Source organism: Euphorbia lathyris, chromosome 2 (genome assembly GCF_963576675.1).
Source record: "Euphorbia lathyris chromosome 2, ddEupLath1.1, whole genome shotgun sequence".
Lineage (NCBI taxonomy): Eukaryota > Viridiplantae > Streptophyta > Magnoliopsida > Malpighiales > Euphorbiaceae > Euphorbia > Euphorbia lathyris.
Window position 1 is genome coordinate 91739755 of NC_088911.1, and position 23007 is coordinate 91762761.

General features: G+C 35.9%; 1 protein-coding gene across 1 annotated transcript; it reads left to right on the top strand.

Moving 5' to 3' along the window:
- The first annotated feature begins 8597 nt into the window (after positions 1-8597).
- Positions 8598-14318, top strand: LOC136218943 (universal stress protein PHOS32-like). The gene is made up of 3 exons (XM_066006124.1): positions 8598-9533; positions 13636-13684; positions 14060-14318. The coding sequence occupies exons 1-2, from the start codon at positions 8795-8797 to the stop codon at positions 13641-13643; spliced, it is 747 nt and encodes a 248-aa protein (XP_065862196.1). The 5' UTR covers positions 8598-8794; the 3' UTR covers positions 13644-13684; positions 14060-14318.
- Positions 14319-23007: the final 8689 nt, after the last annotated feature.

A 23007-nucleotide genomic window follows, 5' to 3' on the forward strand; every position in this document is an offset into this window, starting at 1 on the left:
CATGCTGAGCTTAATATGCGTTATAGAAAATCACCCTATGCTGAGTAAGACATACATGCTGAGTGATTATTCTAGGCTGAGTTACTAAAGCAGTATGAAAACCCCCTACGTAAAAACTATGCACTTAGTACCACAAAACGTTTAATATTCTAACAATCTGAGTAAAAATCACTTGCCCTTAATGCTAGCACACGTGCCATAAATAGCCACCTAGGGTAACATAATCGCAATAATGTAAACGCGCCGAACATGTCATAAATGCCAAAATCTTTGTTGATTGATCATCTCGAGGTAAAATGGCTAGTTCAAACGTTTAGGATCATTCGAAATTCTATAAATAGTGGAAGAATTCCCACTTATCACTCTTTACACTCAAAATTCTTGGCAAAAAGATTATCTTCTCTCTCACTCTCCAAATCCCAAAACCTCACAAAGAATCTCTAATCATGTCGGATTCACAAAATCTCTCCGGTGGTGATTACGACAGAAATCACTCCGATGAAAATCCATCGTACCAAACTGAGCAAGAACACGAGGATACCTCAACTGAATCTTAGGAAGAAGGCCAGCATGACCATTCTAAGGTCACAACACCAAGCAAGAACCCCCAAGCTGACCTTGCAACCTCTTCAAAGAAGAAAAAGAAAAAGAAGGACAAGCAGCCCAAAGAAAAAAATTTCCTCAAGGTTTACAAAAGTGCTAAGAACCACGAAATACTCCGCTGTCGATGGTTTTCTCTGAGCTTTGTAACGGCTGAGCAACCGTTTTGTGAATGGATCTCGAAGAACGAATGGGCCGGACTCTTCTCCCTTCCTGGTAAAGTCTACCCGAGGTTAGTAAGGGAATTCTATTCCAACCTTTGTGTTGACGAAGAAGATGCTGACCATCTGGTAACTCATGTCAAAGGCCAGAAAATAACGATTACCTCATCCTATTTAGCAACCCTGCTAAACCTGCCAGCCAAAGGGAAAGAATTCAGGACAACAAAGGAGAAACTTGACCACCCCGTGACGTTCTGTAAGCCGAAGGACCACAAAGGGGAAATTTCTAGTACATGCATGAGCCAGAATCAAAAGATGGCTCACTACCTGCTGACCAACTTCATCTTCCCTAAAATCAACTCAGCATCATTAGCCTCAAACTTCGAGCAGTGCTTCATTTGGCACATGCTGACCTATCAACCACTCAATATGCCGGTATTTCTTATTGGAGCACTTCAACGAAGTACTGGGAAGCTCAGGTTGGGGTCTCTCATTACCAGAATACTTGAAGATCATCAAATAGACCTGATTAATGAAACAAAGACTTGGGGAACTGAAATCATAGCAGCATTGCTGTTTGGGTTAGTATACAACCAACCACTCAAGCCTAAAAAGGGAAAAGGGGCTATTGAGGAATATGAGGAAGAAGCTGATGTTGCACAGGAGGTGCAAACCAAGAAAGAAAAGAAGAGGAAAGCTATCCAAACTTCTTCCAAAGATGTTGATGCTGTTCCGAAGAAAATCAGGTTTGTGTCAAAAGGGAAGAAAGTTGATGCTGAGCAAACTCAGGACACACCTAAGCCAGCAGAGAAGCGAAAAAGGCAAGATGAGCCTGAAGAAGAGAGTGAGGAAACTCCAGAGCAACCACTACAGAAAAGGAAAAAGAAATCCTCAGGGTTAAGTCCTATTGACGCTGTCCCTCTGGGTTTAGTGATCTCCGATGACTCACACTTTGCCAAAAGTCAAGACATTGATCTTGAGAAAATCCCTGCTGACCAAAATGAAGAAGAATTGGGCAATCCTGGAGGTCAGTTTGATGCTGAGGAGACAGCAAATGTTGAGCAACATGAGAACGTGGATGTCGAGCCAACAATGGGTGTTGAGCATGAACAGGAAATCAATACTGAGCTGATTGAAGAACAAGCTGAGCCTACAACAAAGGAACATGCTGAGCTAGAGGTACATTCACTTTCTGACTCTCTTGATTCTATTCAAGCTGACCCCTCTCCTCCTAAGGCTACGAAATTAAGAAGGCTTAAGAAAAAGGCTCAGAAGTCGCCAGTTATTGATCTCTTGGATGATTCTCCTCTGCGGGATCCCATTACTGACCTATCGGATATGTAGTTCCAATTCTTCTCAAATCCCACTGAGCCTTCTCCAACAGACCTTCAGAAAAATCAAGCCTCTGTTACTCATCTTGAGGAACAAGCCAAGTCTCCGAAAAATCCAATTCCTGCCGAGCAAGAGCTCTAAGTCCAAGCTGCTCTAAGTGAAAAGCATGCTAAGGAAAATCCTGCTCAGCCTGAGTTAACTCCTCATGCACCAACTCAAACCAACACTGAGCAGGTCAACATCTCTGCCGATCCATCTCCTTCCCATCCAATCTCGCAGAATATTAAGCAGTCAGTTCCTGCTGCTAATCAAAGTCCAGTTGTAAATCAAGCTGGCCCCTCAAATTCCACTCGAATTCCGGCAACTGAGTCAATTCCTGAAACAACATATACTTATCTGAATGCTACTGAGTCTGGACGTCGCATTATTGACTCCGCTCAAACTATTCTTCAGGATTTGAATGCTTCTCATGCCGATGCTGCTAGGTCTGCTAATATTGAGTCACCCCAAATCTCATCTATCACTCAGCTCCTCAATGAGATCAAGGGTCTCAAAGATCTGGTAAGTGTAATGGCAACTGTCCAAACACAGCAACCCAAGCAAGAATCCATCGTCAAGCTGGTCGAACTGCATTTAATGATGGTGAATCATATGGATTCCCTTCAAGGTCAAATTAATGCTCTCTCTGTGGTCAACACGGGCTATGCTACCTCTGCTGAGTTGAATCAACATTTTACCAAGTTGAACTCTGAGCTGACCAGCACTCGCGAGCTAATCTCCTCAACTTCTCAATGTTCGGTCGAACAAATTAGCGAAGCTGTCCATCTACTGAACTTGAGTAAAGAGGAAATGGAAACTGATCAACTAAAGACCAACGAACTGTTGCAATACTCTCGGGCAACTTACAAACATGTGCGTCACACAAACGCTCAACGTCAGTTTTATGATTCGGGTCTGCTTAAAATGTACTATCAAGCCTATGCCCAGCTGACTGACACAATCACATGGCTTGGAAAATCCCAGGATTATATACTCAGTATGTTCAGTGCCTCCATCCGAATTCCTCGTGATACATTGGACGATGGTATCCCTGTTTTTGATGGGTTAAGGGAAAGCACGAAAAAGCTTAAGGCTTATTCAGTAAGATTAACTCGTGCTGTTCTCAACGACACTTTCGTTCCTCCTCCGCCTGATGGTGGCAAAACGGGGGAGAAAAAAAAACAAGCTGATAGAACACAGCATGCAGGAGAAGCGTCTGGCAGTCAGCAGCAGCAAAAGGGAAAAGGCAAAGTGAATCCTGCCCAAGTCCAAGTCAATAGGAAGAAATAGTCTGGCTAGATTTGCTAGGATTTATTCTTGACTTGTATTTTTGTGCGTATACTGTCTTGCTGACTATCTATAAAAATTATGCATCTCTTATTCCAAATTGATTGATCTTATGTGATGTTTGCTTAAGTATTGTGCTTTATGCCGATCTGTCTTAATTGAACAAACAAACAAAAGAAAAAGGAATGAACTCAGTACACGTTAGACTTGATACATTTGCTCTGAAAAAGTTTTCCCATAACTGTGTTATCAAACTAACCATGTATCAAAACTGAGTTAAAACACATTGACCTCTTCTGAAAAGCTGACCTAGGCTCATCTAAATTAGATCTTGGAAGGTCTAGAATTGAACTAAGTCAGTATAAGCATGCCTTAATTTCACTCAATTGAATCTTAGAAGGTTTAGAGTTAAGTTAAGTCAATAGATGCAACCCTTACGGGGGAGTAATTTCAGAAGTATAAAAAGAATTTTAATCATGGGGAATCTCAATACTGAATTCGATCAATTAAATATTTTGCCAACATCAAAATGGGGGAGTTTGTTGAAACACCTTTCCATGAGATTTTGATTTGACAAAATAATCCATGATTAAGAGACAATTAAATTTAAGTGCTTTGATTTAATTGTACTAATGTGTTTGTTCAATGTTAAGTATATATGTATATATCAAAAAGTAAAGACAGGACGAAGTCAGCATGATATCACGGCACAAGCTGAGTAGAGTGGAACTCAGCGTAAGAAAAGACAAGTCATCTTCAGAACAGAAGCTTAAAAATCAAGAAGCTGAGTGGAACGGAACTCAGTATCAAAAGAAGAAAAGACTTCTTAAGAACTATGTCTTGCAGAACGAAGCTGACCATGGAAGCTGAGTAAAAGAGAACTCAGTATCTGAATTCGCAACAATCAAAAGAAAACGAATAACAAAGTCATGCCGAGTGATCTTCAGGATAGCACCAATGATCCGTTAGCTAAAAGACAAGTCCGACAACTGTCTGAACCAATAATAGGAACCTCAAAATTATGCACAGAAATGATTTCGAGACACATGGGTCAAACGTCCGTTAGCTAAAAGACGAAACCTGTACAAAAAGACAAAACTGCAAGAAAAGGACAAGCCTGGCACCTGAGGAAATCAGACGACAGGATTGGCCTGCAAGCCTGAAGCTGACTAGAGCCTTGTCTCCCAAAAGAGCCGTTTTGGATTCAACGGACAAATCAAATTCAAATGATTTGATCCTCAGATTGCAACTATAAAGGGACAAGCATACCTCTTGGATCAAAGCCGAGTTAAAGAAAAAACAAGAGAGAAAAATACAAGCAAAAAGCACATCAAAACAAAAAAGAGATCTTACACCAACTTTCTATCCTTGTGTAAAAGCTAGAGTGATTTTTGTAATCATCTAAAGTGTTCTTCATTCGAAAAGAACAATTTGTATCAATTGTAAATTGAGAGTGTTGTACTGAGTGTTTGGTTGTAAATACTCAGTGGTAGAGAAATCTAAGTGTTCGGTTATAACACTTAGTAGGAGTTGAGTAGACGAATAGAGGAAGGTACTCTTGCATATTCAACTGCCTTGTAAACAGTTTGTGCTCTATCTTTAAAGAGCTCAGTATTGGATTTTAAAAGCCCGGAGGGATTCTGGGGACTGGACGTAGGCGGAGAGGCCGAACCAGGATAAGTCGTACTGAGTAATTTCTAACTCTCTCTCAATATATATATATATATATATATATATATATATATATATATATATATATGTATGTGTTGCTTGTCATATTTACTCAGCATATAAAATTGCTTAAACTGACACTGAGTAAATAAGAGTGCTGAGTTGGAAGCTGACCACAACAGTGTCAATTCCCAACTCATACGTAAAGTAGTTTTCGTCAACATCTGACTAAAGATGTCTTACACTATAATAGGCCATGCTGACCAAAGCTGAGTTGACTAACTCAAGAAAATAAATTAAGTCAGCTTAATCAAATTACGAAAAACTTATATTAGTTCCTAACCCCCCCCCCCCCTTGGAACTAATCACACGGGACCAACAATGATAACCTTTTTACATATCACTATTATGAGCTTGGGTTTGGATACAACACAAAAACACACCATCTCTAATGACTTCACTAGAATCCATTCCTTACTTAAAGAAGCTCAAGACGAGTCCATTAAGTATTCGTTGGTCTTTCTTTGCACGATTCTTCATCATAGATCCAATTGACAGCTCTAATGGATCCTTCATGCTTCTACTGAGCCCATTAACTCCAAGCTCATTTGTTCCATGCTCTTGTGCTTTTGATATCACATCATTCCCTCTCCCTTGAAAAGGATTTGTCCTCAAATCTTCATCTCCTACATCAAACAAAGATAAATTAGCCACATTAAAAGTTTCATACACACTATACTCACCTAGAAAGTCGAGCTTGTATGCATTATCCCCAATTTGTGCGACTACTTGAAATGGACCATCGCCTCTAGGATGTAGCTTTGATTTTCTCTGAGCGGGGAACCTTTCCTTGCGCATATGCTACCACACCCAATCACCGAGTTCAAAAAGCACACGTTGTCGACCCTTGTTAGCTTGCTTTGCATAATGCTCATTCTTTTTCTCCAGTTGTTGTTTCACTTGTTCATGTAACTTAAGCACCAATTTTGCCTTCTTCTTTCCATCTAAACTTTTCCTTTCATCAACAGGCAAGGGGATAAAGTCTCATGGTGTCAAAGGATTAAAACCATAAACAATTTCAAATGGTGAAACGTTAGTAGATGAATGCATAGCCCTATTATAAGCGCACTCAATAAATGGTAGGCATTCTTCCCATGACTTAAGATTCTTTTGAATGACTGCCCTAAGAAGTTTTCCTAAAGTTCTATTTACTACTTCAGTTTGACCATCAGTTTGGGGGTGACAAGAAGTAGAAAACAACAGTTTAGTCCCCAATTTATTCCACAAAGTCTTCCAAAAATAGCTTAAAAACTTAGGATCTCTATCACTAACTATACTCTTTGGCATCCCATGCAGACGAACAACCTCTCTAAAGAACAAGTTAACAATATTAATAGCATCGTCAGTTTTATGGCATGGTATGAAATGTGCCATCTTAGAAAAGCGATCTACAACCACAAATATGAAATTGTGTTTTGCTGATATGTAAGATTAATTTTTTTAAGATAAAAATATTTTTGTTTGTAATCAGAACAAAACTGTGTAATTGTAATACTTTGTTTTGTAAATAAAACATATCACAAACTTTTATTTATAAACTGTTAAACCACATGCATCTATTTGGAAATTGGGCAAACTACAAATATTTTTTTTCGTACTTTTCCCATAATTATATATCCTTATAGAAATATATGATATTATTTTATCTATTGACATGATTTAGTATTAGAGTCATGATTATTGATATGTCATATCTGATTTGGTTATACTTGAGTTGTATAACATGATTCTAATTTATTGCTGGTGTATGTCGATATTTAAATGATGGTTATCTAGTATTTATTTGGATATGTTTTAGATGTTTATGATGTTAACCATTTGAAATAGAATAAAAAAAATCACATATAACATTCAAAGACTTAAAAACCTATCACAACAACATCAAAGTAAAAGAAAAAAAAAATGAAAATTTAAGCAAACATAACAAAAATACATGTAATACAAAGCACAAAAATTACAAAATTACAATCAACACTAAAAGAAAATATACATGATAGAAAAGGAAACAAAAAGAAAAGATCAAACATAAACACAAAAGCTAAGGAGAAAATACATAACGCAAAAAATGATAAAGAATGTAAAAGAAAAAACAGAAATGAGTAATCTCACGTAATAAAACATTAAACAGTTAAAGAAAATATGATTATGGTATTTTAGAAATACATTTTTTTAAAATAATATGTACAAAAAATTGTATCAAATATTTACTCAGAAATCATTTTAGGTAATTTCCTCCAATAATATCCTTTAAGAAAAGAAAAGAAAAAAGCATCAATGAGGCGTTTGATATTTCAAATTTCGGTTTATTAAGCCCCTGATGTTTTATTTGGATACATCAATCTCTTAACTATTTATTGTGTTATATTAGGTTGTCAACTAACAGAGATAACAAAAGTGTAATACAATCTTAGTGGAAAGCGCGTGAGACGAATTCATCCAACCATAAATTGACAGGTGGCGTGGCATGGGAGAGATGAAAAAAACATGGTGAAATCCGTGCCTCTTGCTAAGCACAATCTTCTTCCCCTTCTTCCTAAGCATGTCGTATCTTCTTGTCCAATCCATTTCTGCCGCTCTTCCTTCTCTTTCATTTTCTTTCTCACAAATTAGGCAAGAAAAAGTTTTGAAACTCTAAATTATAGCTTTCCAGATCATGACATATTCTAAAACCGCAACTTTTATAATCAAGTGGTTGAGGAAGATCATGACATATCGATGATGTAAATTGATATTTGGTTACTTGGTCACTTAAATTGCGAAAAATAACGAACAAAAGATTTAGAGTAAGAAAGTAGTCTAGTGGTACTCTGTTCTTGTGATGGTCTTACGTTGTTATTATTGTTTCTCTTCTTATCGGTGCCTCCACTGTCCACACCATCTATTTGCCTAATCTTGTAATTGTATTCTACTTCTCTAATTTTCGCATATTGTCTAGTTGCTTTTGATGCCTACAAACTCTTTGATAAATTGTTTAAATGACCTGAAATTTGTAGACGCTAACTCTTTGTTGAAAGATGATGCGTCCAAGGAGAAGCAAACAAAATATAGAAAATAATGAATCTTTATTTAGGGTTTTTGGCGAAACTTCTATTTTTCGACCATTATTTTTTTATGCAATTGTATTCGATATCTGATTTTAGTGAACAAGAAGAGAAATGAGAATGAAGCGTGGAAGAAAAGGATTGAGAAAAAGATATGACGTGTTTAGATAGAAGGCGAACAAAACGTTATCCGCAAATCATATTTTTTTCTTTTCATGCTACATGTCAATTTATGATTCATTGAAATGTTCTGACTTTTTTTTTTTTTTTATAGAGAGGTTATGTTACACCTTGATTATCTATGTTTAGGGTTTAATACAACAAAAATTAATAAATGATTAAAGTTTTGATTTTTCCAAATAAAAGATGAAAGTTTATAAAAATTGAAAGATGAGAGCCTCAAAATCAAAATGGTAACCAAAAAAATCCCAAACATATCCTAACCTACCTTGATAATATAATAATGTTCTTATTCCTGAAATCGGAATACAAATCCTTGTCTTATTATATTCCTTCCTTCCCCACTTTTTTTTCCCTCACATTCTCTTTTCATTCAGTTTGTGATTCTCCATTTCTTCATCACAATTCCTCTCGAATTCAATCATGAATCCTCATCAAAACCCTATAGATCCCGACCAACCTCAGCTCCCCACCATCAAGATCCACCATCCTTCCTCCCCTCGCCACCCTCCTGCCACTCCTACTCCCACTGCCGGTGCTCGCCGTAAGCTTGGCGTCGCTGTCGACCTCTCCGACGAGAGTGCCTACGCCGTCCGCTGGGCTGTCGACCACTACATCCGTCCTGGCGATGCTGTTATTCTCCTCCACGTCAGTCCCACCTCCGTCCTTTTCGGTGCTGATTGGGGCCCACTCCCCCTTCCCTCTCACACCCATCCTCATTCTTCCCAACACGACGCCAACAAAGATAGTTCCAATTCATCGCACGATCACCATACCAATGATAGTTGTCAAAAACATCAGAATATTGAGGAAGATTTTGATGCGTTTACGGCGTCCAAGGCGGCGGATCTTGCCAGACCGCTGAAGGAAGCGCAGATTCCTTATAAGATCCACATAGTGAAGGATCATGATATGAAGGAGAGATTATGTTTGGAAGTTGAAAGGTTGGGATTGAGTGCTGTAATCATGGGAAGCAGAGGGTTTGGAGCTGTTAAAAAAGGAAGCGACGGAAAGCTGGGTAGTGTTAGTGATTACTGTGTGCATCATTGCGTGTGTCCAGTGGTTGTGGTTAGATATCCAGATGACAAGGATGCTGGTGGTGATGGTGAGGCTGTGATCAATGTGCCTGTGGAGGAAGATGAGGATGAGTCAAATCGTAAAGGTTAGGTTTTGCGAGCATTGTTTCTTTTTATGATTGCTATGTTTCATTTTGATTATGGCTATTGAAAGTGATAGATGTCATACACGTATATATTTGGTAGCGAACTTTTGTTTTTTTATCAGTGAATCTGCTTCTTATGACTGTGAGAATGGTACTTACTATAAAAAAAAATGACATAGTTGGTTATGTGAGCGGTTTTTTTTTTCTTTCTGTGTCATCTAATTGATCTATGAATTGCTTATGATCAGAGCTAAGTTAATTAATCTCTCCAAGTTCTTAGTAGAGAGGCTGATGTATACGTGTTAATGATTTTATTTGTCTTTTTTTTTGTAATTAAAACTTACAAGTGGATAGAATTAGCTCATGACTGGCGGAAAGTGTACTAATTTGTCCAAAATAAATAAGGTATATTGTGCAAAACTGGTCTTAGAAAAGATTTTTGATTTGCAGCTGACTAAGAGCCTGATTGGATGGTTTTGTATGTTTGCAAACATGTGCCTATTTTTTCCTATTGGTTTGGTTTGGATTTACAATAGGCTTAGTTATGTCCATCACAAAAACCTAAAGTGAAAAACACGCCCTTTTCTTTGCTCTGTTATTTTTCCTAATCCTATCTGTTCTTATGGGTTGATTGGATCATCTTACGTTAACAACAAGAATGTTTGATTCTTCTTGCTTGCGTTGTTGAATAACCTGGCACTCCATGTTATTCGATTGGGAAAAGCTATCTACTTTATCCTCTTTTTTTTCCTTCTCAATAAGCAAACTATGCTTTGTATTAGCTAACTTAGATTTGACTCGCATCTTTCAATGGCAACCCATTTGGATTTCAGTTCGTAGCCAACTTCCTATTGTCACGGACTTACAACCTGGCTCCTAGAAAATAACAAAGATATGCTCTTGGTGCATACCTGAAAAAATTGGGAAGTTGTGTTTAATAATCTCTTTCATCTTTTCTATATTTCCTTATCTAAAGTAGTGCAACTGATGCTGTCCTTCACTCTACTTAGTTCTTAAATGCATCGTAGGTATACATCAATATTTATTAGTTGCATACTAAAAATTTATCAGACGCATTTAGCATCTACACGTGATACATGGCTCTTAATTATATATTTATATGATATTTTGGATATATTGAAATGGACAGTAGCTAACTAGTATATCAAGGAAGAATCGCAATGGTAACTTATAGATGATGTGGATGTGATCAATTGTTTGAGTGGGCATAGTTATTTGAGGCGTATCTGAGGTGGAAAAGGCACTTGGCTCTAGGTATGTCGCCTGAGAAGCCAAAAGGCTCTCTCTGTTCAAGAGGCATGCGCCTGAGTGCGCATTTGTGAGCCTAGTACCTTGCTCAACGCCTGCCTAGGTGTAAATTTATAAGCCCGACCATTTATTTAGTGTTCTATTCCAAGCTTTAGAGGTGGCTATTTCAATCTCAACAGCCCTATCTATGTCATATAAGTTTGAAGAAAGTGTTTATCATACTAGAGGAGTATGAAAACTATCATTATTACCTCTACTTCAAGTGCTTGGTTTAGGCCAAAGAAGAATTTGACTTGGTTGATGAGTACCTTGAAGATGAAGTGGATGAGATTGAGGACCTTGAAGTTGAATTTTATGTTGGAGATGATGATAGTGGTGGTGATGACTTTGATGAGTGATGAATATGGACTATAGAGACTTTTGTATTGATGAAATGTTATTAGACTATTCCTAATTAACTTAGGATTTGGTTGAACTTTTTAGATTTAGAATTTATTATTATGAATTTATGATTATGGAAGAGTTAATAGTTAATTTGGAATTTTGTTTCATGCTAGACCTTATTATTTAAGATTATGGATAATTGGATATGATTTTAATTTATCTATTTGTTGCATTTTACAAATGTTAATTGTTGTTATTTATGATTTTATATATTATGTTTCTTTATTGCGCCTTGCGCCTAGGCTCCAGGATCCCCGGTGGCTTTGTATGCCTTGTACCTTTAATAACTATGAGAATGGGTAATCTGGGAAGCAATCTTAAATGTTCATATGTTGACGTATTATAATATTGTTTGACCGAAATATGAAATGCATGTATCAAATGCCATAGGATATGTCAGTAGATGGTTAAGCTTGTAAATAACTTGTTTCAAAATATGTCATACTTTTATATTTTTGAATTTATAATGTTCTTGCTTTAGGGTGGATATAGTGGATGGATGGTACCATTTGATTATTTGGCACTGTAATCTGATCTAGGATTCCATTGTGTATCATGTGTTTATAATTCCTCAAATGGTTTATGGGAACATTTGTTAACTGTTCCAGCTACTAATAGGTTTTTTCAGGTTTGGAAAATGGTTCATGTATCCATTTACCCTGAAAAGTTCTTCCACTTTACTCTGCTGCCTTTTCTATTTTTAATATCTTCAACCTATGAAGCACGGAAACATTCTTCAACAAACGTTTCAGCATTTCCACAAGATGTGGGAAACGGAAACGCCCGGAAACTGGAACAATACGTTTCCGGGCACGTTTCTGTAATTACCTAAAATTTGAAACGCGTTCCAGAATTTTTAAACACCTTTCTCTGTCAAAACTCAAACGGTTTGTATCTACTGGGATTCTGAGGAAATAGAAAACTGAAATTGGTTCATATTGAGTGAAACTTTGAAACGGTTTAATTGATTTCAAAAGGCACAGATCTAATTCTATATAAACAACTTACCAAACTTAATTTCTTCAAATACTGAATCTTCTTGCGATTGAAATCTATCTCCAGTATTTCTGATTTCTTTTCTTTGAGTCTGGGTTGTTTGAACTCTGATTTCTTGATTTCTTCTTCTTTGTGTCTGTTGATTTCTTCATCTTTGACTGGTCTATGGAACTTCTTCTTGTTGGTTTAGTTTCAATTAATCTCTGTTTTTTATGTTTCTTCTTCGAATGCTATATGTGGTGGATGATTCTGGAATGTTATTGTTGGGTGGGCTTTTATGTTGTGGATGTTGTACTCTCTTTTTTTTATGTTTGTTTTTTTTAATGTATAGAAAGCCCAATTAACTTTTGATTTATAATTATGCAATTATGAATTGTACATTTTTATGTTTTATCAATAATTATTTTATGTATTTATAATTTATTATTATTATTATTTATGTTTATTATATTTTGGAATATTTATAAATATACCCCTATATTTTTAATATTTACATGTTTCCCCCACGTTTCCGTTTCCTATGTTTTTTAGAAATTACATTTCCCGTTTCAGTTTCCGTTTCCGTTTCCGTGCATCATAGTCTTCAACTCATATGTGTGTATATGCTTCACAACTCTGATTGAAAATAATATCAACATTCAATTCATGTGTTTTGGCTGTTCCTTTTCATTGAAAAAATGTTGTTGGTGTTGTATGTATAATGCAGCTATGATAGGCAGCCTTTTCCTTTTTTTTTTTACTCCAGCTCCTGTTTTTCCTTTGTCGAGGTTATTACATCTTAGGGGATGCAAGAAGTGAGAAATCAGGTTTAAGTCTTGAATGATAACGATTGTTTCTTTTATATTCATTGGAAATACCACAAGGTTAGCTTAAGAAAATTTAGAACCTCTTGGTCAATTAAGGATACCTGAGTCAATGTTTTGCTCTATGAAGATGCATAATAGGATAAGCCAGGGGAGAAATTCTTATTTGAAGTGTCAATGCCTTCCAATGTCTTAACTGTGGGTTGTAACATCATCCTTATATTTTGACAATTTTTGTTCTGAATGAGAACCTATTAGTAGAGGGCGAGCCTTGGCGCAACGGTAAACGTTGTTGTCGTGTGACCAAGAGGTCACGGGTTCAAGTCTTAGGAGCGGCCTCTTGCCAAATAAATTGGCAGGGAAAGGCTTGCCCCTAGTACACACTTGTGGTGGGACCCCTCCCCGGACCCTCGCTCAGCGGGGACGCGTAGTGCGACCGGGCCGCCCTTTTTTTTAATGAGAACCTATTAGTGTTTTTGGTTGAACAGTCAGGTGATAAGGGCTTCATTTGCCCCTTGTGTACAGCTTTCAAATAATTGGTTTTGTTCATAATTACATTCTAAATGGCATTATTATCTCATACTTGACAGATGCATAGTCTTGACTTCCAGATACATAGCTGGCTCCTCTGCATAGAAGGTATGCAGTTATATTCCACTGTGCAATGCTGTTCTGCTTATCTTTTTTATTGTTTATTTTATTGTGTTTGGGAGTGCAGACTTCAGTTGTCTCTGCATTTAGCACAGACAACATAAAATAGCTTTCCTATTGATTCATTCAACATCTAATAAGCATTTCTCAAATTTCACCTATTATTCCTTTCATATATTAGTCTTCTTTTTTCGTGAACCTTGAGAATGATTGGCATCATGCTCTAATAAATTTGATATGAACCATCATAAATATGTTCCATGGAGAGATATGAGCAACTAGAGATCTGTGGGTGGAGTAACTCCTTATGTTTCAAGGCTTGACCATAATTTACACATTTGGGTTGTCACTTTTGTATTGTAGATTATACGGAAGTGGTGGTGAGCAGCAGCAGAGGTAGGTGACACGCACGAGGAAATGGTGGTCTTTGTTGGGGTATTTGGAAAATTAGAAATGTAGAATGTTCCCTTCCTTCTAACTCGCTATTGTCAATGGTTTCACATGCATGAAACTTTGAGATGATTAGTGATGGTATTTGTATCATTTGTATGGCTGATGGATATGTAAGATTTACAGAATTTCTGGTTAGGTTTTTAGAAAGATCTCTTTCCTGGATTGTGCACATCATTTTTCTCTGCTATGGAGTTAGTACCAGTTAGAGAGCAATTTTATCCATTCTCATCTGAGGGAAACTAGACAGCCTAAACAATGGTTGATACAGTTCACTTTGCAAGTGTTATTTTCAGAATTAGAAAAAAGCAGCAGCAGCAGCTTTATGTAAGATGAATTAGAGATCAAATGAACAAGAAGCAGCAGCTTATAATCTGCAACAAGGGATGCAGACATCCTTAAATCAGAGATCAAATGAACAAACGAATAAACAGATGTATCCGGTTCATACTGAGCTTAGAAAACCCAGAAAGAGAGAGACTTGAATATGACCAGTAATAGCAACATTATTAGAACAATACTTCTAGAGAGCTAGTGTTCCTGGATTTTGATATTTGATTTGAAAGAAAGTCGATTAGTCTTAATCGAATCAAATTTGCTTTCTCCTCTAAGAAAATATCATTTAAGATATCAGGATCGCATACCATTTTAATACACCACTGCGAAATATCTTTCAACAATTCGGGATGGACATCAAAGTTGAAGATACTAGAAGGCTTTTCCAAAGTTCATGGCCTCCCTCCCTAATGCATATTCTTAGGTTTGCTTCATTCAATAGGACAGGCTCAAAACAAAAATAAGTTGTCTCCAATTAGTAGATGGGAGATCTCAAGAGTTATTGGTGTAATTGATTGCCATGGAAAACAGTAGAGCCACGGAACTGATTCAAATAAAAAACATAACGTGGAGATATGGTTAAAGCCATGATTTATCAAATCTTTCTCACTAACACTGAATTGTCGATTCACTCTTCCAGAGGTGCCATCTTTCTTGTTTAGAACAGCATTCCTCATTCTTATATGATGGTTATACTCCCTCACAAGGTACATTTTAATTTCTATTGCAATATTGCTCTTATTATTACTTCTTTACCCTCTTTTACATTAGAAGAGCATTATGGAGTCCCTCGCCGATATCCGACCAATCTTTGTCTTGTAGGAATATCAAAAGAACACATAATTGAATCTTCTAATAAGCCATTAGGATCTATAAGAACTATTTTTTCACATACGTTATCATTGATACGATGAGCATAGACCTGAGAAATCGTCACGAATCCATTAGGTACCAATAATGGAGTGATTGTATTTGTTACCTTAGCATCAGTAACCAACTCCTTCATCATTCCCTTACATCCCAAATTCCTCACACTATTATAGAGACCTATAATATCCCTCTTGCAAGTGATACAAACGAACAACTTGTAAGTAGGATCACGAGAACTTTGAGCCTAGAAGTAAAGTGCCTTTACATCGCTAAGATGGCATCACGATAAGGTGGAGCATAGAATGTTCTCTTCCCGGCTTCCCCAACCACTATTGATGGCATCCTAATTGAGGATCCTTTTTCACACACCAATGGAGGAAGTAGTCTCAGATGGAATCTATGATACGTTGGAAGTGCAAATGAAATCGGAGCCTTTGCAATATGATGAGTCATCCCACTTTCACTGAAGCCATTCGCCATACCAACTAATAGTTGAATATGTGGAAAATGTGGTACATGGCCCCTCACTATTATCCTGAAGTTCGATACATGAGAGGTCCGACACCACAGTATGGTGCAAAAACTCAATACTAGGAAGGCCCTGACTTCATACAGGTAGTCAGATATATGCAAGAGGAGTATGAAGTTCATACACATAAACCATTATTGGCAATATTAGACTCATTTTTCTCCCAACATATTTTTGAGGCAGTTGCTAGAGAGGAAGTTCAAGAAACCTCACATACCTATGTGTACGACAGACGAAGACCCTTCCCCTCAATGTAAGAATATATCAATGCATAATGGATGTAGTTAGAGCCAACGATGCTCTCCTATGTAGAGTGTTCTCCACGAACCTAACGGGATTAGTTGGATATTGAATGGAAGGGTTGGAAGTCGGCGCTATACATAGTTGTGAGAAACTATCGCAACGATTATGCAAAAAATTATGTCATTGATACCTCCTGCCATGACATGTCGAACGCTCTATGCTATGAAGCAAAATCCGGGAGAGTCCCTCATGGTGTATCAAGATCGGTTTAATAAAGCATGTTTTGAAATTCCCGAGCTGGTGATATTTGGAAAACAACTATGTATAATTTTGAAATTATATCTCAGTATTATTTCAAATATATTAAGAGAGAATCATGTATGAATTCATTTTAATCGGTGATAGTATGGTCACTATAGATCGTGAGACACGATTAAAAACGGTGTATTAATATGTTGAAAATTAATAAGCAGATATTGATAAATATTTTTCACGATCTTAAAAAAATTTATGGAATAGTTTGCTTAAGTAGAATGTTAGTTCTGGAGAAAGTTTGCATATTTTTTATATGCTTTTGCTCATGGAACTTTGAATTGAGCCATTCAAGAACATTTTCAATACTTAGGTGAAATAGTTAGCATCAGGAATTTTCACATACACCTTAATAAGTAAATGAATTTGCTTATTCACCGTTAGATCTAGACTTATTTAATAAGTCTAGATTTAACGGTGAATGAGCAAATTCTACATGTTCATTAAGGTGCATGTGATCAAGACTGTAGTTAACAAAACTTTTTATGAAGTGTTAAAGACAATAACACAATTCATAATTGACTTAACAATGCCTAAAGATCAGCCAGCTCAGAGCTCAAGGGTAGGGGGAGCCATTTCGGTTGTTGGAACCATCACTGAGGAGGGATGGTTCCATCTGGAGGTGTGCATCGGTTTAGTTTAAACCGCATACTAAACCGAACCGATTGAATTCGGTTTTTTAAAGTTCGGTTTGGCTTCGGTTTTATTTTTAGGTGTATTTCGATATTCGGTTCGGTTTGACAAAAAAAAATGTAAAAAATCCGAACCGCACCGAATTACACATATTTTTTTTATATATACACATATTTGATTTTACAAAGTTAATTTGTTATTATTATTGTTGAGATAATAAGCTAATATAAATATATTATAGAAGTTATTTTTTTTAGAGGAAAATTTAATGATGAAATATAGTGAGTTTTATTTATTATTTTTATTTTTTAACTAAATTTGGTTTTTTCAGTTTAAAACCGAACTGAACTGAATATTTTGGTTTTACATGCTATTTGGTTCAGTGTCGGTGTGAATTATTGTAGTAATTTCAGTATTCAGTTTTTCAGTTCGGTTCAGTTCTGAACCGATGTGCACCCCTAGTTCCACCCTGGGTACTATCCAAGAGAATTTTATTCTAGTTATCAAAGTAGATATAAATATGAAATAAAAGAATTAGTTCGTTCAATCAACACAAAAAGGAGTCATGAGTTTCCACAATAACACATGGTTGACAGTTCGAACATCCATCTCCTTATTTTTTCCTCATCATTGTACTATAGTTCCAATGTTTTCCTTAAATCAAAATTGTTAGTATATATTCGATATGAAGAATAGCCGTTTAACTTTTTCCATCCTTGTTATTATCTAATTTCAAAATTTTCTTTAAATCAAAATGTCAATCTATACATTCAATATGAAAAATAATATGCTTATTTATTTCTCGAAATCTCACATGAAACAGATAATTGCTATTTTAGTACATAATAAATAATTCTAGTTACTACTAAAGTTATAAAAAGTAAAATCATTAAACCAATATATATATATATATATATATATATATATATATATATATATATGGCAAAAAGCATCCTGAGACCCCTGATCTTTCATTATTTGGTGCATTAAGCCCTCTTATTTAGACACATTGAGCCCCTGATCTTTCACCATTTGGTGCATTAAGCCCTCGATCTTTCATTTAGACACATTGAGTCCTTGATCTTTCATATATGGGTGTATTAGGTCCTTCCATAAATCAATTAATATATAGGTTTATTAAGGGCATGTTTGGTTAGGTTTATATAACTGCAGCGTTTCGCATTTTCTCTGGACACTGCAACATTTTGGAGCTTTTCACGAAAAGCTCTTTTCATGAACAGTTGTTTGTAGTTACTTGTTATTGATAAAATTACCCTTCTTATTTTCACAAAATGTGCTTCAATTTTAATATTATTTTTATTTTTAGAACATAATTATCGAAAAACAAGGTTTTATTGTGTTCAATAAATTTTTTATTTTTTATTGAAATTATTTTTATTAATTTGTATAATATATTTTTTATTTTAGAATTTGTTATTTTTAGAACATCATTTGTTGTCACACCAAACATGCCCTTAATAAACCTATATATTAATTGATTTATGGAAGGACCTAATACACCCATATATGAAAGATCAAGGGCTCAATGTGTCTAAATGAAAGATCGAGGGCTTAATGCACCAAATGGTGAAAGATCAGGGGCTCAATGTGTCTAAATAAAAGATCGAGGGCTTAATGCACCAAACAATGAAAGATCAGGGGCCTCAGGATGCTTTTTGCCTATATATATATATAAATAGAAAATGCTTCTCTTGCTATTATCAAAAAATATTTTTGAGACCACCTTACTGGCTGATCTTAAAAATTGGCCCTCCAACCTAGTTCCACTAAGCACCCAAATTTTTAGTGTGCAAAAGGTGTTAAAAAAAATTCTAGGCTTTAAAAAAAGGTAAATTATAAAAATGGGTTAAATGGGAGGCTCATTTATATATTTAACCCATTTACTCAACCCACTACATATTTAGATTGATTTTGTGTGACTTTTCCATAATATCCTCAATATTTACGCGCATCTGTCTCCCTTCCGTCTGACTTCGCAGATTCGATCTTATGCGAAGCCTGCGAAGCTAATGTTTGGGTTTACTTGATGAATTTAATTAGCATATGCGAAGCCTGCGAAGCTAATGTTTGGTTTAGTTGATGAATTTAATTAGCATATGCGAAGCCTGCATGTGTTTTGAAGCTAATTCGCGAAGTGGTATATAATAAAAAAGGCCAAACAACAACGGATTCTAACATTATCAAAATTTACAACAAGATTGACACAATAAACTCCTAACAAATCACTTCATAATACATAGGCTCCTATTCACTATCGATGGATGGATGTGTCTCACGGTACAGAACAACATTGCCACAATAAACTCCTAACAAATCACTTCATTATACATAGACTCTTATTCACCAGCGATGGATGGATGTCTCACGATACATAGGCTCTTATTAACCACTGAGGGATGGACGTGTCCTATGGTGTAGACTCCTATTCACAACCGATGGTTGGAAGTCCAGGCCTTTTCGAATGGATGTCTCTCATGACACCCTAGCACGCCGGATTTCAGGAATGAATATTATGTATTCAACCACCTTCAGAAAAATTTAATCGTGTTAGTCAGAAAAAAAAAGGAAGATTTGGATTCGCGAAACGATGATTCGCTAAGTATGCGAACATAAATGTGCAAGGAAGAGGGTGATTTTACTTAACGAAATAATGATTTTGCGACGTCTGCGAGGAGGAATGTGACGCTCTGACTTCGCGAAACGATGATTTCGCGGAGTCTGCGAGGAGAAATGTGACACTCTGACTTCGCGAAACGATGATTTCGCGAAGTCTGCGAGAGAAATTTATCGAATTACCTCGCAAACTTCACGTAATCATCGTTTCGCGAAGTGAAATCGATAAATTTCTCCCCACAGGCCTCGCGAAAACCGCATATGCTAAGTGAATTTATGGAAAAAACGCAGAAAAAATAGTATATACTTACATTTTCGACGAAACCAATATGATAAACTGGGGAAAACGATGAAAATAACGTTGAATCACCATTTCTTCGATGGTCACAAGAAGAAAGAAACCAAGAAACGAGCAGGAAATGGAAGATGAAGAACCATGGCTTCGTTTTCTAGGATTAGGAAGTTGCAGAATCAAGAGATGAAGAGAGAAAGAAGAGAAATACATTGTGATTTGGAGAAATTGTGCAGATTTCGTGCAATTTAAAGGAAGATAGGAAGATCAAAAGTCTTGGAATCATTAATGGAGGAGCTGCCAACCGTTTCGCGCAACCAAGGAGAAGAGGGGAGAGACCGTTCGCATTTGGGGAAGTGGGAAGGTTAGGGGTATTATGGAAAAGTCACACAAAATCAATCTAGATATGTAGTAGGTTGAGTAAATGAGTTAAATATGTAAATGGGCCTCCCATTTGACATAGTTTTGTAATTTACCCAATAAAAAATTGCAACTCTAACTTCACAACACTTGTTCCACCATTAGTCGTAAGGCTAAAATTAACTTTCTATATATGAATTCCTGGCTCCGTCAATATATATATATATATATATATATATATAGAGTTATGGTGATCATTATCATTATCGGTCTTGGATGCTTTATATGACAAACGTACAATAGAAAGGCCTGGATGACACTATAGTACTATTTAAATTTTGGTTCAATTAGGACATTTGATAAGCGCGACAGAGCCGAATATCAGGAATAGAGTCGCCACATAGACTACGTGTCGGGTTTAGCGCTTCAATGAACAAACCTTCAAAAGGTGAACCCGGTTGATGTCCACGAAACTATTTGGACTCAAAGTTCAAAAGAGAAACGACAATTAGACAAGACCTATGTCAGAGAAAGAGTTGTCAATGGATTTTAGATCCAAGAATGTTATAGACATTCTATAAATTCAAGGAGTCAATCGTTCTTTTGGCTTAGTTCAATAGACTCTTGATGTATTAAACCAAAAATAATAATTATTTCAAGGCTTTGTATGCCACTTTTTTCAGTTAAAAAAGGATATGGAAAGCGATAAAAAAAAATCATAAACTCCTCCAAAATAAAGGTATAAAAAAATGAAATTAAAGACATTTACATATGCAGAAATTATCAGACCTTCATTCCATGTTTCAGGTCTCTTGGATCGTCATTTTAATTAGATGCATTTACTACAAATAATATCAAATAAAATAATTAAAACGAGTTAATAAAAATAAAGTATATAAAATGCATAATCTAGACAATGGGATAATGTATACATTGTTCTATCTAATGTTTGGACTGTAATAGACTTTCTCGACTGTAGCACCTTTGTACAGTAATAGACCCTTTCTATATGGTAGCGCACATTTTCTACTACCTAACAAAGTGGTGATGGGCGGTAAGGATGAACCTTTGGGCGGTTACACATGTTCTAGGTAGATCTGGGCATGTGCTGGCGAGCCCGTCCAGATCGAGGCCTATTTAGCCGGGTTTGGATATATGAAATTGATTTTAAGCCTGGCCCGGCCCAAGCCCGTATAAGCCCACAAAAAACTGGATAAGTTTGGGCTATATGAATTTTCCATCGGTCTGGCTCGATAGAAAATTAATTTATTAAAAAATTTCCAAACTTATTAAGTATTGCGTTGCGTGTACTATTTTTTATTAAGAAAAGTTGATGTAACATTTTAATTGTATTTTTTTAATATATAGATAGGTTTGGACGGACGGGTTTGAGATTCATATTTTAGACCCGAGCCCAACTCAATTTACTACGGGCTAAACTGGATTTGGACTCGTTAGGTTTTATTAAAGGTCCGGCCCATGCCCAAATCTAGTTCTAGGTAGTCACCATAGCCTATGTGTGGTCATAACAAGGATTGGGCAGTATGAGACAACCTTTAGGTAGGCACCATGTGTTCTAGCTGGTAGTAGACGACCTCTGGGCAATAGTGTTTCTAAATTGGCGGTAACGTTTTCCACTTGAGCAGTATCAAAAGCGAAAATTCATAATTTGTTTCACAAAAGTTAACAAGTTCAGGATTTGTTTCACAAAAAATATTGTACTTCATTAAATCACTAAACTTCACATTTAATTTCTTAAGTAATTTCCAGCCAATTTGTGTATAAAAATTCACCAAAATATCTCTTTGGTACAAAATAAAGTTAATTATAAGTTAACAAAACATCACACTTGTAACAAACAAAAAAAGAAAAAATTAAACACTACAATACGCATGTCTAATTTTTACAACTGGCATATCATATACATGTTTGTCACGTGGCACATCTTAAGCCACATAAAAGTTTAAAAAATCATAATCCTTCTTCGATATGACGACCATTTGGCAATATAGTCAATTGTCTTTTGTCTCACAGTAACATTCTGATGAGTTATTGCACTTGAATGTAGCGAAATGCTTTTATAAAATCACATATGAAGTTTAGTTATTTTATTAAAAGAAAATAAAATTCAGTTACCTATATGAAATAGACATCAAACTTCAAATTGCTAATGTAATTTACAGAACCAATGAGTTAGTAAAATTTGATTTTATCATTAGAAATAGTTAAAGATGTTAACCGTTCTCGTAATGAAACCAGCCATGTGACACTCCTACTTGGATTTATTTTTCACTGTCGAATCTTCTTAAATTACCTTTTCGTAAATCACTTTACTACTCCGTGGTTTTTTGTGATCCTCAATTGGAGATCCCTCTTATCTTTGATAGTTGTAGTGCAATAAAAGTAAAGTAATGGAGAAGTGCAAATAAATATCTAAGATGTATAAATCAAGAAAACAGGAAAAAAACGTAAATGTCTTTGTACTAAGTTAAGGAAAAATATAGCTCCTACATCTACAAAAACCACATGGGGTTGATGTAACGAGGCAAGTGAAACTCCATCTCACAATGTTATTATTGTTGTTGTGGGGTTTTCTTTTTTTTCAACCAGACATTCATTTTTTTTTCCCATTTCTTGCGTGCTATATTCAAA

Excerpts from the sequence above, each read along its gene's own strand:
- LOC136218943 (XM_066006124.1), top strand. The coding sequence starts at position 8,795 with ATGAATCCTCATCAAAACCCTATAGATCCCGACCAACCTCAGCTCCCC.